The 14670-nt window shown below is 49.1% G+C and overlaps 1 protein-coding gene across 1 annotated transcript; it reads left to right on the plus strand.

The window, feature by feature from the left end:
• The first annotated feature begins 8109 nt into the window (after positions 1 to 8109).
• LOC131919951 (syncytin-B) lies at positions 8110 to 9966 on the plus strand. The gene has a single exon (XM_059274379.1). The coding sequence runs from the start codon at positions 8110 to 8112 to the stop codon at positions 9964 to 9966; it is 1857 nt and encodes a 618-aa protein (XP_059130362.1).
• The last annotated feature ends 4704 nt before the right edge of the window (positions 9967 to 14670 follow it).

The following is a 14670-nucleotide window of genomic DNA, read 5'->3' on the forward strand; positions in this document are numbered from 1 at the left end:
ACTTGGGAAACTGAGGCAGGAGGATCACAGCAAGTTTGAAGCCACCCTGGATTACATAGTGAATTCAAGGCTAACTTGGGCTATAAATTAAGATCTTGATTAAAACAAAGCAAAACAAGAAACAAAACCAAAATACTACAAAACAAAACAGAAGAGTGAGCATATGAAGGAGTTGGAATCCTGACCTGAAGTTTGGTACCAACAACCTCTTTTGTACTCCAAGACTTTTTGGATCTCTTTTGCTGGCCTATAAGTTGGGATATAGAGAGTAGATTATATTCTAGGTCTCATCCAGGTCCTCAGTTTTGTAACTCCATGTTATCCTAAGAGAGGTGGCCTCCTAATTACCTTTTGTAATGGAGACTTTGGAAGAATTAAATATGGCCCTTCTGTCTTGTTTCTCCATAATCTACCCAGAGCCTCCAAACCTGAGTTACAGCATGGTTTTTCCTCTACAAACCATGGATGCCTACAATAGTATAAGGCTATTATAAAGGAATGTGAAACTCTTTCCCAAATAAATTCTTAGGAATATTTCTTGTCATCTCAGTGTATGTCCTTAAGGAGCTGAGCATGTCCCAGGAGTAGTAAGGCATACCTGAACCATGCTACAGAGTGAAACGTGTCAAGAGTAGGGGAATAGACAGGGTGGAGTGTCAGGGCTCATCTCCCTACTAGAGGTCAGAGAAGCTTCATGGAAGATGCATCATGTGCCTGGCACTGGAAACTGGATATTGGCTACAATTTTGATGGCTAGAGGTGTGTGTGTGTGTGTGTGTGTGTGTGTGTGTGTGTGTGTGTGTGTGTGTGTAGGGGTTTCCATCTATGGAGATGTAGGGAGGTGATGGGGAATAAAAAGCCAAGAGTGGCTAAGATTATGGTGACCTATGTCCTGGTTTTCTCAGGACACTCAGTTTATCCTTTCTGTCCCGAAGTGATTAAGAGGTCATTCTCTTATTCCCAAGAGTGGCCTAGTTTGGGCAATAAGTTCTAGAGTTGTGGTTCTAAGGGATGCTGTTGCAGAGGCCAGAAACACATCTGGCTGATGAGATCTGAGAGGTAGAAAAGGAGAATGAGGAAGAATAGGCAAGCCCTAAGTTTTCCAGCTTTTTGGAGGGGAAAAAAAAATCATGTAAAATGCAGAGAAAATGGTGTTGGAAGAAGTTATTGACCAGGCCTGTAATCCAGACTGCTTGGAAGGCAGAGACAGGGAGACTGCAGGTCAAGATTTGCCTGGACAATGGAGTAAGTTCAAGGCCAGCCTGGGTATTGTAGTGAGACTTTGTCTTCAAGTGAAAACTGAGAAGGCCTGGGGATTTAGTTTAGAGGTAGATCACTTGCCTGCTAAATGCTAGGTCCTAAGTTCAGTCCTTAGTATTCAAAGGGAAAAAGGTCAGGATTGTAGAGAAAGGTTATAAATTTAGTCTGAAAACGGTTGTAATGGGCTTTGCCCTAACTGGGCCCAACCCAAGATTAGTGTTTTGTTTTGTTTTTTTTTTTTTTTTTAAAGGGGATAAGGTAGCAGTCAGGACTAGAGCCAGGGACCCTTGGATTCTTGACTGTACCCCACTGTTCAGAGTTGACTCATGTCCCTCCAAATGCACGTCCACCCAGAACCCATGAGTGTGACTTTATGGTCTTTGTGGGTGTTATCGTGGCTGATGAGGTCATAGGAGGATAGGGTAGGCCCTAAACCCCGTGTGCCAGGTATGTTTATAAGAAGAGCTAGAAAAGCACAGGAGAAAGGTCACACAGGAGGAAGGTCGTCCAGGAGGAAGGTCATCCAGGAGGTGGGCACTGGAGTAACATGCCCATGAGCTGCAGTGTTTGCCTTGGCCACCCTATTTGGTTAAATATTTAAAAAAAGCTTCCCCATTTTGGTTAAACAATTCCCCAAACCAAAATGATCTGGCTTCCAAAACTAACATAATTTCTATTATTAGACTCTCACTCGCCCACCATCTTGACCCCCTGTAATGGCTGCCACTGATGTATATACATCCCCTGACAGTTTTTTTTTTTAATCTATCACTCACCTTATGCCTTAGCTACCCTTAGCAATGGCCAAACATGGGGTGAAAAATCAGTCCCTTTCTCCTCTTCCCCTCTCTGTCCTGTAACTACCCCAACCTGTAAGCAGAGCTCTGGGTAGAGAGTTTTCCCGGGGACGGTATTGCCACTCTCCATCATGAATCGTCCCTCACCAAGCAGAGCCACTGGGCTGCAGGGATGTCCCTTCCTTTTGTCCTGCTTCTTGCTGAACAAAACCTCCCTTCTTACTCCTCTCGCTCCTCAGCCACGGCCAGCAATCCTCTTAAAATGCCTAGCCGCTCACCTTCGGTACTATTACTCATCTAGTTATCAACCCTGTGACTAAAAGGTTCTCTTAAGTCAAAATGTCTCATGTTGTGGGGCTGGAGAGATGGCTCAGAGGTTAAGAGCACTGGCTGTTCTTCCAGAGGTCCTGCGTTCAATTCCCAGCACCCACATGGTGGCTAACAACCATCTGTAATGAGATCTGGCTCCCTCTTCTGTGTACGTAAGAAATAAATAAATCTTTAAAAAAAAAAAAAATGTCTCATGTTGTGCTGTAGTATTGTCCTGGATGAAGTACAATGGCTGCTGCTGGCCAGAGGAAAGCAAAGCATGCTTGACCGTCAGATTCAAAAGAAGCTTGAAATTCTCCTCCAGCCCAGTGGAACACGGGCCAAGGTTCCCTGTCGGCCTTTGTTGGTCTCTGCTCCACCATTCAGGTCCTCCTCCTGGTCCAGCTGGCCAGGTCCCCTGCCACTCTCCTGAGTCTGATCCCTCTTTTGCCAAATGACCACCCTTGAGTTGCTTTTTTCCTCCTGAAGGTGAGACGTCTTACCTGCCACTGACCCACCTCTAGTGACAGCGCCCTGCCCCTGCCCCTCCCCCCATCCAGCCAGACCTCTGAGGAGACCATCCCCCACATGCCTGGCACTGACCTTTAACCTACTAATCTCCCTTCCCGCCACCCCCTGCCTTCTCTGCCTCACACCTGTTCTCATTCAACAGCTCCTCCTGACCAAGCTCACTCCACTCTTCTGCTCTCTCTGGGAGGTTGCCTTCCCGGAAGGCCTCATGCTTGTCCATAATCCCTTTTATGTCACCGGTCTATTTCAAACAGAAACATGTTCGAACTCCTTTGCTTCCAATCCAGTGCCTATCACACAGAACGTCAATATCTCACCCAGTCCTTTGACCTGACCTGACATGGCATGTGTCACCTTGACCTCTCCCCTTTCTTATGAAGACAGGGAGTGTGTCTGGATGGCAGCTCATGTGCACACCAACATGCTTTATGCCCAGGCTAAGGATTATAACCCAGCTGGTGCTTGGCAGTTTCAGACCCCGGCTGGGATAGCCATGCAACGCAGAGGAGTTCCCAGATGGCTGCAAGGAGAAGGCTGGAATGGAAAGGCTGCCCTTAGGGCCGTCAATTGTGACAAAAGTCAAAGAGATTACTCAAGGAGTTGAAAATCCAGCTTTCTTCTCCTGCTTGCCTGAAACCATGACCAAATACACTGGTCTGACCCCTGATCATATCTCTACCTTCATTTTATCTCTCTGCCAGTACCCGCATTAGAAAAAAAAAAAAAATCTCCCAACTATTAGAGGAATGCCCCTCATACCCCTCCAAGAGACTTTACAAAACAGCCTTTAAGGTCTTTCATAACAGAGAGGAGAATCTTAAATACTCAAATGCTGGCAGCAGCCTTATGCCGGGATTCATCATAGGGGGACTCAAACAGAGGAGTAAACCTGTTTGCTCTCAGGGCTAGCCCATCCAGGGCTGCTGAGCAAGAGCCTGCCCAGCCTACAACCGCTGCTCATTCCCGCTCCCCTGAGGGGAGCAAAGGACACTGGAAATCAAACTGTGCTAGGCGGCGAGACGCCAATTCCTGCCAAGTCCCAATCACCAGACTCAAGCTTGTGGAGCTTGCAGGGATTGGCATCTGCTGACAACTGACTGGGCCTGGGAGGTGCTGCTCCCCCCATCCATCGGCCTCACTCAGTCCAGGGAGACGCTGTCTGTAACTGGTAAGGTTATTTCTTTTTTATCTGATACAAGAGTGAATTGTTCAGTTTTACCAGAATTTTCTTGATCTGTACGGAGGACCCTAATGATAGGGGTGAAAGTCATTCCAACCAGACCTAAATGACCGTGTAACCTTTTGAGTCATCCCCTTCCCTGTTCCCAGTTGTCCGATGACTCTCCTGGGACACGACATTCTGGAAAAGTTCCATGCCTCTCTTATCTTTCCATCACAAAGTCCCTCCAAAGCAACTCCCTTCCTACTACTTTGCCATCAGACCTTACTGGGTCCCAGGACACCTTCGTGGCCTTCCATTCTCCACCCATCCTCTGGTCTGGGATACCACCCACCACACTGTTTCTACCTTCCAACCCTCCATACTGTTTTAGTTGTAGGCCCCTCTGTTTTTGTTTTGTTGTATGGGAGGCCCAATACCCTCTTCCCCCCACTGGCCTCAAGGAACTTAAACCTATAATTATCTGAGTCCTGAAAGTCTACATTTCAGGACTTACCAACTCTCCCCACAACATACCTAGTCTGAAAGCCAGGTGGTTCTTATCGCCTAGTTCAAGACTGATTAACCCAAATTGTAAATTTCTCTTCTGCTGGTGATGCTTAATCTTTACACCCATCTATCCCACATTCTTCCTTCCAGCTGTCGGTTCTCAGTCCCGGACTTCACAGATACTTTACGCTTCCTCTCCACCTGTCTTTGTCAAGATCTTTCTGCAGTTACTTGGACAGACCCTGGCACCCAAATGTCTACCTAGCTAACCCTAACGGCCCTTCCCCCAGCGTTCCATAAGATCCCTCATCTCTTTGTCCTGTAAGTCCCCTTCACGATCTGCTGAGCCTCAAACTCCTCCCTGAACTCTTGTCCCATGTGTGGACGACCTTCTCCTCTGCAGCCTCTCTTCTGACCTGTCTCCACAATACATCTCCATCTTCCTTCATTTTCTAGCTGAGCAGGGTCACCCAGGGTCTTCTCCCAGGCAACCTACTTTGGCCTCACCCCACCCTCCTCTTCCTGTGGCATACCTCAAAGCTGCAAATCTATAACCCAGGACATACTCCCTCTGCCGGAAAACAAAACAAACCAACAGCAAAACTAAATGGAATCCTCTCTCCCTAGTGGGTTACTTTCTTACCTGGATTTCCAGTGTGGGGGTCTGCGCCAAACCAATTTATCAAACTGCTTGTTGTACTCTCTCGGAACCTCTGGGCCTTTCCCGACCTATCTGACTTACCTTCTCCAAGCTTAAGGAGGCTCTGACTACTTCCACACCCCTCCAAACCTTTCGTTCTGTTAGTATGCTCCTCTCCTAACTTAGCCTCAGTTCTCTTGTCCATTTGATGGAGAAACACCCCCAAGTAGGAGCCTATGTGACTAAACAGACGCAGTAGCGGCAGTAACGTAGGTTTGGCCCTTTTGCTTAACGACCCTTAGAGACTCCTGTCTTAAAGATACAAGCCCTGAAACTCACATTCTGACTCATTCTTCATCACTGTCTCTGCCTGCAACAGTCTCCCTGGGATCGTAATCACTGCTGCTTTCTTTTCCTCTCACATCAAATAGATACAGACATTCTTTCTGTCTCTGCACCGCCCCCAGTCACCTTTCAAAGGTACGAAACCCTGCATCCAGCCCCCCTTGTTCCTGAAGACTTTAGTCCTCCAAAGGACTCCGATGCTTGCGCTGATCTCCTTGAATTGCTGCTCCCCACTTAGGGCCACTTGTCAGGGGCTCCCATTGCTGAGGCCTCTAGCGGGGCCATTGGTGGGAGCTCCTTTCTTTATATGTATAAAACATAAATTTTTTTAATTGATTCTTTGGGAATTTCACATCATTCACCCCAATCCCACTCACCTCCCAGTCCCTCCATATCCTCCCCTCAGCTCTGCACCATCCCCACAAAAAGACCTCCCCCCAAAACAACTAAAAACAGCACCAAACAAACAAACACCTCTCTGGTGGGAGCTCTTTTTTAAGGATTTATTTTTATTATTTGTAATTATGTGTAGGTGTGTGTGTCTGCGTGTGTGTATAGTGTATATGTGTATGAGGAGGGCTGAGGCATTAGATTCCTCTAGAGATGGAGTTACAGATGGTCATGAGGCACCTGGCATGGGTTCTGGGAACCAAACTCTTGGGCCTCTGGAAGAGGAGCAAGTGCTCTTACCCACTGAGCCACCTCTTCAGCCCCATGGGAGGTGTTCTTCTAAAGAATCCCGTCAAGCTTCAGGCTATGGCACTGTCACAGATGCTACTCCTAAAAAAGTTCAACCTCTCCCCTCCCCCTCCCACTACCTGGCAGCGAGCAGAACTCTTTTCTCTTCCCTGGCCCTCATATTAGCAGGAAACCGAAGGCTAACATCTACATCAATTTCGAACATGCACACCACACTCTAATTTTCATGCCATGGTTTGGCAAGACAGAGAGGCTCTCATACCTCAACAGAGCACCCCTATCATTAACCACAAAGTCCTTCAGGTTGCTTGCCTGCCTCTGTCAGCAGCGGTCATCCACTGCTCAGGCCACCAAGGCATTTCTGACCAGATAGCCAAAGGCAGTTCTTGAAGCTGACTTTGCCCTCATTAAACAGGTAACACTGGTCTCTGCCTCACATACTCCCAGCCCTCTGGAGTCTGCTTACCCAGAGCCTGTGTTTCCCTTTGTTCACTTTTATCTTTCCAGTCCTTGTTCCTTTTCAACCTATATACCTCGTGTGTGTGTGTGTGTGTGTGTGTGTGTGTGTGTGTGTGTGTGTGTGTATGTGTGTGTTGGGGGTGTCAAGCTATCCTCAAAGATTCTTTTGTTTTGTTTTGTTTGTTTTTTCGAGACAGGGTTTCTCTGTGTAGCTTTGTGCCTTTCCTGGAACTCACTTTGTAGACCAGGCTGGCCTCGAACTCACAGAGATCCTCCTGGCTCTGCCTCCCGAATGCTGGGATTAAAGGCATGCGCCACCACCGCCCGGCTATCCTCAAAGATCCTTAAGACTCCCATTGTGCCCTTTTCTGTTCAAGAGTGGGCCCCCTTTTCCACCCTGCATGATCACTCCCATGTGAGACATCAGCCTCTGCTCACCTTGCTCAAGATCTATCTCTACTCTCCACCTTGTCACAGACCGTCCACACCACACCATCTTCCTCACTCACCACACCCCAGGACATCTGGGACAGAAGTAGCAGATCGACTTCACCCAGCCTGCTGCCCTCTGGGTGACAGAAACTTTCCCCTCTAGGTCTGTCTAAGAGGACACAAGAGGTTTCTCACATCCTTCAAATCACTCCTCGCTTTGGCCTGCCTTCGTCTGTGCCATCTGACAACGGACCCACTTCTTATTTATTTACGTTGTTATCATAAAACAACACTTGGCTACCTCTTTAGGCACCAAATACTCTTTTCACATTCTCTATAGACCTCAGTCCTCAGGAAAGGTGAATCATACCAATGCTCATCTCAAACAACACAGCTCATGCTTGCAGTCAGTCTGTCCCGGCTAGCTTATCTACCTCTTACTCTCCTTCATTTTCAACTCCCCCCCAGAAAAGTCCCTTAGCCCCAGCCCCTTAGAATTCAAGTACCGCTGGTCCACCGCCACCTTCTCTCTGACACCTCATTCCCATTTCTGGATGTATGAACGGCTTTACGTCTAACCACTCACATTCTGCAGGCATTTGGCTCACAAATACCTTCTTAAACTCACGCCCACCCTGAGTCACCCTGAGTCTTTGGGCAGGCACCTCACCAGGTAATTGTAACTACCCCAACAGCAGCAAAGGTAGAGGCCGTCTCTCACTGGCTACGCCACTCTGAGCTCAAAAGGGCTCCAGACCCTAACTTTAAAACTCTCAATCCTTCTGGTGACCCTCCCCCACCTCTTCTCTCGCAGGTCTGACCTTTCAACGCCTAACCTGCATGGCCTGGAGCCACCCAGACTTACCAGCCACCTTTGAACACCCTGACAGAACGAGTTTCAGGACTGGAGAATCCACAGGACCAACTTCCCTGCGCCCCACACTATGGCTGGCCACTCGCAAAGCGCCATGACATGCCTTTGGGTCCTCAGTGTTGTCCTTTTGCCCTACTCCTTGTCCTACCCCGAAAGCTGGATGCCCCTTGTAAACCTGACCCACCGCATCCTACGTGATACCAACTCGTCCCTTTTTTCCAACTGCTGGGTCTGCTTGTCCACCCAAACCCAGCGGTCTCTAGCGGTGCCAGCTCCTCTGTCCACTTGGACAGACTCACCCATGAAGCTTCACCTCACCTACTCAGCCAAGCCCTTTCCTGCCTCCTACCCAATCGCTGACGTCGAGAGGCGCCTCCAGCTCTTCCACCCCTTGACGGCCTCCTATTCTTTCCACAATCCTGACCGACGGGCCATTGCTTTCCTTCAGCTTGTCAGCTCAACAGGCATATTCCCGATCATCACCCGACTCACCTCTGTGATATACCCCGGTAAGGAGCGCTTCTTCGAATCTGCCCAACGCCCTTTATGGGGACCGCTCTTTACTGAGACCGTCCTCATGTCACAGGCTCCTCTCTGCCTATCACGCTTCTTCAAGGTCTCAGCTTATGCCACGTTCGTAGGCACCCTCTCTGCCTCTCTCTGCAACTACACCCTTCACCTAGCACCTTCTACTAGTCATGAAAACCTAGATCTGTCCACCACCCATCCATTCAAACAGGCAATGAAAAGACCGGATGCCAAATGGAAAAACCCGCTCCGCTTTTCAGGACCCCCCTCCCTAGTCTCCTCAGAACCCTCTTACTCTCCCTGCCCAACAGACGTCAAACACTGTCACACCTCCCCAGCCACTCCCTGGATGCGCTGTCCTCCCGTTCCCTTTGGCACCTGCTCTAATCTTACTCTATTTGAATCAGACAACTTAACCCACCCCGTTACCATGTCAGTGGACCCTACCTACTTCAAGCTCAAACTCCAGGGCCACAGAGACCCCTATCCACTCTTCCACTACCAGCCCCTCACAGGAGCTGCCCTGTCTGGACAATACTCTGTCTGGGAAAATGAGGTCACTATTCAAGAAAACTGGGATGTCACCCCAAACATATTCTCACATCTCCTTACCTTCTCATACTCCTTCTGTCTCAACTCTTCAGGAGTTTTCTTCCTCTGTGGAACATCAACGTATGTCTGTCTCCCGGCCAACTGGTCTGGGGTCTGTACCCTTGTCTTCCAGTACCCGGATATTGAACTCCTCCCCGATAACCAAACGGTGTCTGTCCCCCTCTTTGCTTCGGTTCTTTCCTCAGCCTCAGCTTTTCGCCCCAAAAGGTCCCCTCACCTCTTCCCCTTCCTTGCAGGCCTGGGCATCTCTTCTGCCCTTGGTACCGGTATAGCTGGCTTGGCCTCCTCAACTTTTTATTTCCAACGGCTTTCTAAGGCTCTTTCGGATACCCTGGACGAAATAGCGGCCTCTATCACTACCCTCCAGAACCAAATAGACTCGCTCGCAGGCGTGGTTCTTCAGAACCGCAGGGCTCTGGACCTCATCACTGCCGAGAAAGGGGGCACCTGTCTCTTCCTCCAGGAAGAGTGCTGCTTCTACGTAAACCAGTCTGGAGTGGTCCGGGATGCGGCAAGGAAACTCCGAGAACGAGCGTCGAAACTTGGCCAACATTCTGACTCTTGGGGACAGTGGCCTGACCCTGGACACTGGCTACCATGGCTGGCTCCCTTCCTGGGACCTCTTCTCTTCATTTTCTTTTTACTGACGTTTGGGTCTTGTCTTCTTAACTGCCTGACCCGCTGTGTGTCCCAGAGACTTGGCTCCTTTGTCCAGGACACCACCCAAAGGCATGTGGACAGCGTCCTCCGAAACTTCCAATATAAAAGACTGCCCCAGGACGCCCCAGATGAAGACCCCACTCCTGCGTAACAGGAAGCGGTTGTGAGAGCACCAGCTGTGCCCTCCTCTCCACCAAGTTAATGGAAACAAAGTAGGAGTGTCAGTCATGGCCACAGTGTTTCATATCAGTGACAAAAATTCCAGAAACGACAGCAATTTGGCCTCCAGAACTAAAATTATTTATTTTTCCAAATTCAAGCTCTTCCTCCCTTATCACCACTCCGTCCCCGAGATGTGGTCATGAGAGATATTTCTCCGTTACCTGACATTCTTTAGTCCACCACTCAACTGAGCTCCTAAGCTGCTCCTAGCAATGGCCAAGTGGAGGCTACAGAAGGAACATTTTCAGTGCCCCAGTCTGCAAGAGGAGAGTGGGCTCTCTAGTGTCTTATACTAGAGATCTTTGTTCCCTGGGTCTGTGCTGTCATGGAGTGGCTTGTTCTCCTATCTTTCTTGCTTTCTGACCTCACACAAAGAGCACTGAGGTGGCAGGGAGTTTCTAGAAGCTGGAAGGGGCCAGCAAAGTCCTCTATGACAGCTTTTGGAGAGAGAGAGTAAGACACTATTGTCCCTTCGACCTTGGACTTCACCCTTCAAAAGATAATAAACTTCTGTTGTTTCAAGCGGTCCCCCTAGAAGCATTTTGGTACAGCAGGCCCAAGACACGAATCAACTCTGAACTGTAGGTGTGGTAGAACGTCCAGGTGGAGACGTCAGGGAGCACATGAACCAGGCATAGAGAGCAGAGGTTGGGGAAGGATGCAACACTGAGCTGCACTTGGTAACTGGGATGGGCAAGAGGACCCTAGGGAAGGGAGGAGAGAAAGGAGAACAGAACCCAGAGAGGAACGAGAGGTTGAGTGGGTGGGATGAAAGAGTGGAAAGCGAGGGAGGATTCCGGGGGTGGAGGATCTAGAAGTTTGTGCTGGGGATGTTACCAGAGTTGTCAGGGGCCGAGCTGGGGCCCTGGCAGCCCTAACAAACTAGGCTTGGCCTCCTGTCCTCAACAGACCAATTATTGTCACAATTAATAGCAGTAAGAAGCAGCCCGGCGGTGGTGGCGCACGCCTTTAATCCCAGCACTCGGGAGGCAGAGCCAGGCGGATCTCTGTGAATTCGAGGCCAGCCTGGTCTACAAAGTGAGTTCCAGGAAAGGCGCAAAGCTACACAGAGAAACCCTGTCTCGAAAAACCAAAAAAAAAAAAAAAAAAAAAAAAAAAAAATAGTAAGAAGCAGAAAAAGACTTATTCAATGTGGCCACACTGGGAAGAGGAACAAGTCCATGGAGCCCCCTCCCGCCTCAAGTTCTGACATGAGCTTTAGGTTTAAATAGAAAGCAAGAGGTGTGCATAACTAAGCAGTCCTGTTCAAGGCGCAGTCCCACCTGTCATCACTGCCCCAGTTTGGTCTCTTCTGCAAGGTGGTCTGACACGTTATCCTAGCTGTGTGGCATCTCTTCTGGAGAGGCAAGCTCCTCCTAACTGGCAGCACCTCAGCCTTTCCTTCATCTGGTGTGAGACTCCTGGGGCAGTGAGAGGAATGGGGACAGCTGGGGGTCAGGGGCTGACTTGGCATTGAAGTCATCAGTGAACCTTCTAAGACTGAGAACCCACAGGAAAAGGCAGGGGTTAAAAATTACCGCGCAGGGTTTTGAAAAGTGTGCCATAAAGGAGTGAGGAAAGGAGGTAACACTTTCAAGGACTTTGGGATGGGGGAGGGGGGTTGGCAGCAGTTTAAAGCATGAGGCTGGGAAGAGAGATTTTCCTAGGTACGGGAGGCACCGTATGTTTGTGAAAATGGGCTGGGAGGGGGAAATCTTATGGGCCAGCCAACACGGAGGGCAGCTGGTGGATGGCCTATGGTCCACCCTACAGAGGCACGGGTAGGACTTGTTTCGGCCACAGCGTGTTCACCACTTTGCCTCCCATGCCATCAGCACTGCGTTGACATCCCCTTTGGCCACTCTGGGCTTTCAGCCCATGAGAGGGTTGGCTATGGAGAGGGAGCAAGGCCCACAGCAGTGCAGAAATATTGGTCCAAGATGGTGTCTTCAGGTCATGCAGCATGGGGCAGGCATTCCCCAGGAGCAGAACCGGACCACCTCTCAGCACTTGGGCTTTGCTGATGTCACGTTGTCATGGTGACTTGTGGACTGGAGAGGCTGAGGCAGGAGAAGGGGCCAGACTCTTAAGAGGTGGAGTAGGTTAACAGGTCTCCTCTACCTGCTGATGGGATTCTCAACTCTACATACCTGTCACCACCTGTGATCAAAGGAAGCCTAGTAAACTGAGGCAGTTCTGTCCCACCTCTTTATTTTTTTCTCTGTTTCTTCTTCTGTGTCTTGGGGGAAACTTATTCCTAAGAATGAGTCACAGGTCAAGAGTCTATAAATAGTACTGTCCTTGGAAAAGCAAGGGATTCTGGGATTATAGGGACAGATATGTGCAGTTGTGAGGGAGTTTGTGGGCTTTTTAATGTATACACTTGAGATGCTTTCATTTTCAGCCTTCTGAAGTATTTCACTTTGTGTGTGGTTAAGTGTCCATGGCTGTAGCCTACAGAGGAAGCAGGTCAATCTAGAGGCCAGGACCTCATTGTCAGTAAATGGTGGAACCAGAGCTGGCACAGGTCTCTGAGCCAAAGTTAGAGGCTGTGCACCCTGCATGCTCAGCAACTTCCTCTTTCTAAACTGAGCTTGGCTTCCAGTTGGCCTGGGGCAGATGGCATGCTGACATCCTCAGACCTTCAACGGTCAGGAACTTTATGCAAGACTCCAGCGGAATCATCACTCTGCACCTCCTGACCTGACCCTGGAGAGAATATCTACTCAGCAGCCAATCTTCTGATCCTGGGTTCCTGGGCTCCTGCCTTTCAAAGAAAGAGCAGCTTTGTCAGCTCAGGGTGTGTCCAAAACACAGGGTTCTAGGGCTGGAATGTGGATCTTGTCCCAACAGGCCTTCCTCCAGGCTGGCTGCTGGATTCCCATGTCCAGCTGTGAGTCCTCCTCCACCGCTGCCGCCGGGCCCTTCTACTGCTATGCATGGTGGTGTTGGAGGTGTGGAGAGCAGACTCCAGGCTAGGTCTCTGAGGATAACTCTCAGATGCACACAGCCAGGATGGTTTCTCGAGGGGACAGCTAACTTTCACATCACGGGAGGTGGGGGATCAGGAGGTCACATATGAAGCTCTTATGAAGAGCTTGGGAGGCTGCCATCATTCCTGCCATCAGAGCCTCTCAACAGCCATCTCTGTCTGGTGGCCAGACACTGCAGGGCAGTCCTCTCCGACACCCATACCCCAAGTGTCTGCAGCCTTCTTGGGGAGCAGAAAACAGCAAGCAGCAGCAGATGGCTCTGGTTGCACTTCTACCATCCAGGTCTCTCCGGTTCATCTACCGGAAGACCAGCACATCTGGACCGCTGGCTGCAAGGGCATCTTAGAAATGTGGCCGCTGCAATTCAGTGAGTATAAGATACATATGGGTACACAGGCCATCATATTGAGAGGTAGAAAAAAAAAATACTGAGCACTTACAGCAAGTGCTCACAGATTTGCAGTTGGGCCTGACTTGAATTCTCTTCATAGTTTGATTTTTAATATTTTTTGTATGAATTTCCTATATAAATACTAGAGTTACACAATTTCCCCTCCTCCTCCTCCTCCAACTCCTCTCGTGCCCTCACACTCCTTCTCAATGGCCTTTTATTCTTTTTTAAAAAGAGATTTGTGTTTTATGTATATGGGTGCTGTGTCTGCACGTGCATCTGCACACCAGAAGAGGACATCAGATCCCAGAATAGGCAGTTGTGAGTGACCATGTGGGTGCTGGGAATTGAACTCAGGACCTCTGGAAGAGCAGCCAGTGCCCCTAACCGCTGAGCAACTTCTCCAGCCCCGGCTTCTTATTCTTTATTATTGTTACATATATACACGTACTTTTATAAATACCACCTGCTGAGTTTAGTATGGCTCATATGTGTTTAGGGCTAACCTCTTTGGGACTAGATAGCCTCTCTGGGCCTCATTCCTGGAGAAGACTCTTTCTCCCTCTCTTAGCAACCATTAATTGCTTGTAGTTTCTCATCTAGGGGTGGAGCCTTGTGAGAATTCCCCCATCCATGTTGCCATGTCAATAGGTGGTGTCATTTTTCAGGGCTTGTTTAGGTAACCGTATTGTTGCAGTTTCCTGGAGGCCACTTCTCTGTCTTATAGAAAACACTGTTGCTGGGAGGTGGTGGCGAACACCTTTAAATCCCAGAACTTGGGAGGCAGAGGCAGGGGGATCTCTGAATTCAAGGCCAGCCTGGTCTACGGAGTGAGTTCCAGGACAGCCGGGGCTACACAGAGAAACCTTGTCTTGAAAAACCAAAACCAACCAAACAAAACAAAATAAAGCAAAAACAACAACGAAACCACTCTTCCCCAGCAATGTCCCCGTCCTCTGGTCCTTATAACCTTTCTGTCCCTTCCACGTCCATGTTCTGTGAGCCTCAGGTACAGGGGTTGAGTTGTAGATGTAACAGTTGGGGTGGGGTACCTCATGGTTGCTTGTCCTTTGCAACTGGACAAGCTATGGCTTTCTGTAATGGTCTCTATCTGGTGCAAAGAGAAGCTTCTTCGGTGAGAGGCGAGAGCTACACAGCAGTGAATTTTTAAAGAAAAATTTAAAAAGCTTCTGACTCTGAAGATTATAGTCATATTCACATTTGCAAGAATCTCCTGTAATAAAAAAAA

The sequence above is a fragment of the Peromyscus eremicus genome, chromosome 9 (genome assembly GCF_949786415.1).
Source record: "Peromyscus eremicus chromosome 9, PerEre_H2_v1, whole genome shotgun sequence".
In the NCBI taxonomy this organism is placed as follows: domain Eukaryota; kingdom Metazoa; phylum Chordata; class Mammalia; order Rodentia; family Cricetidae; genus Peromyscus; species Peromyscus eremicus.

Excerpts from the sequence above, each read along its gene's own strand:
- LOC131919951 (XM_059274379.1), top strand. The coding sequence starts at position 8,110 with ATGACATGCCTTTGGGTCCTCAGTGTTGTCCTTTTGCCCTACTCCTTG.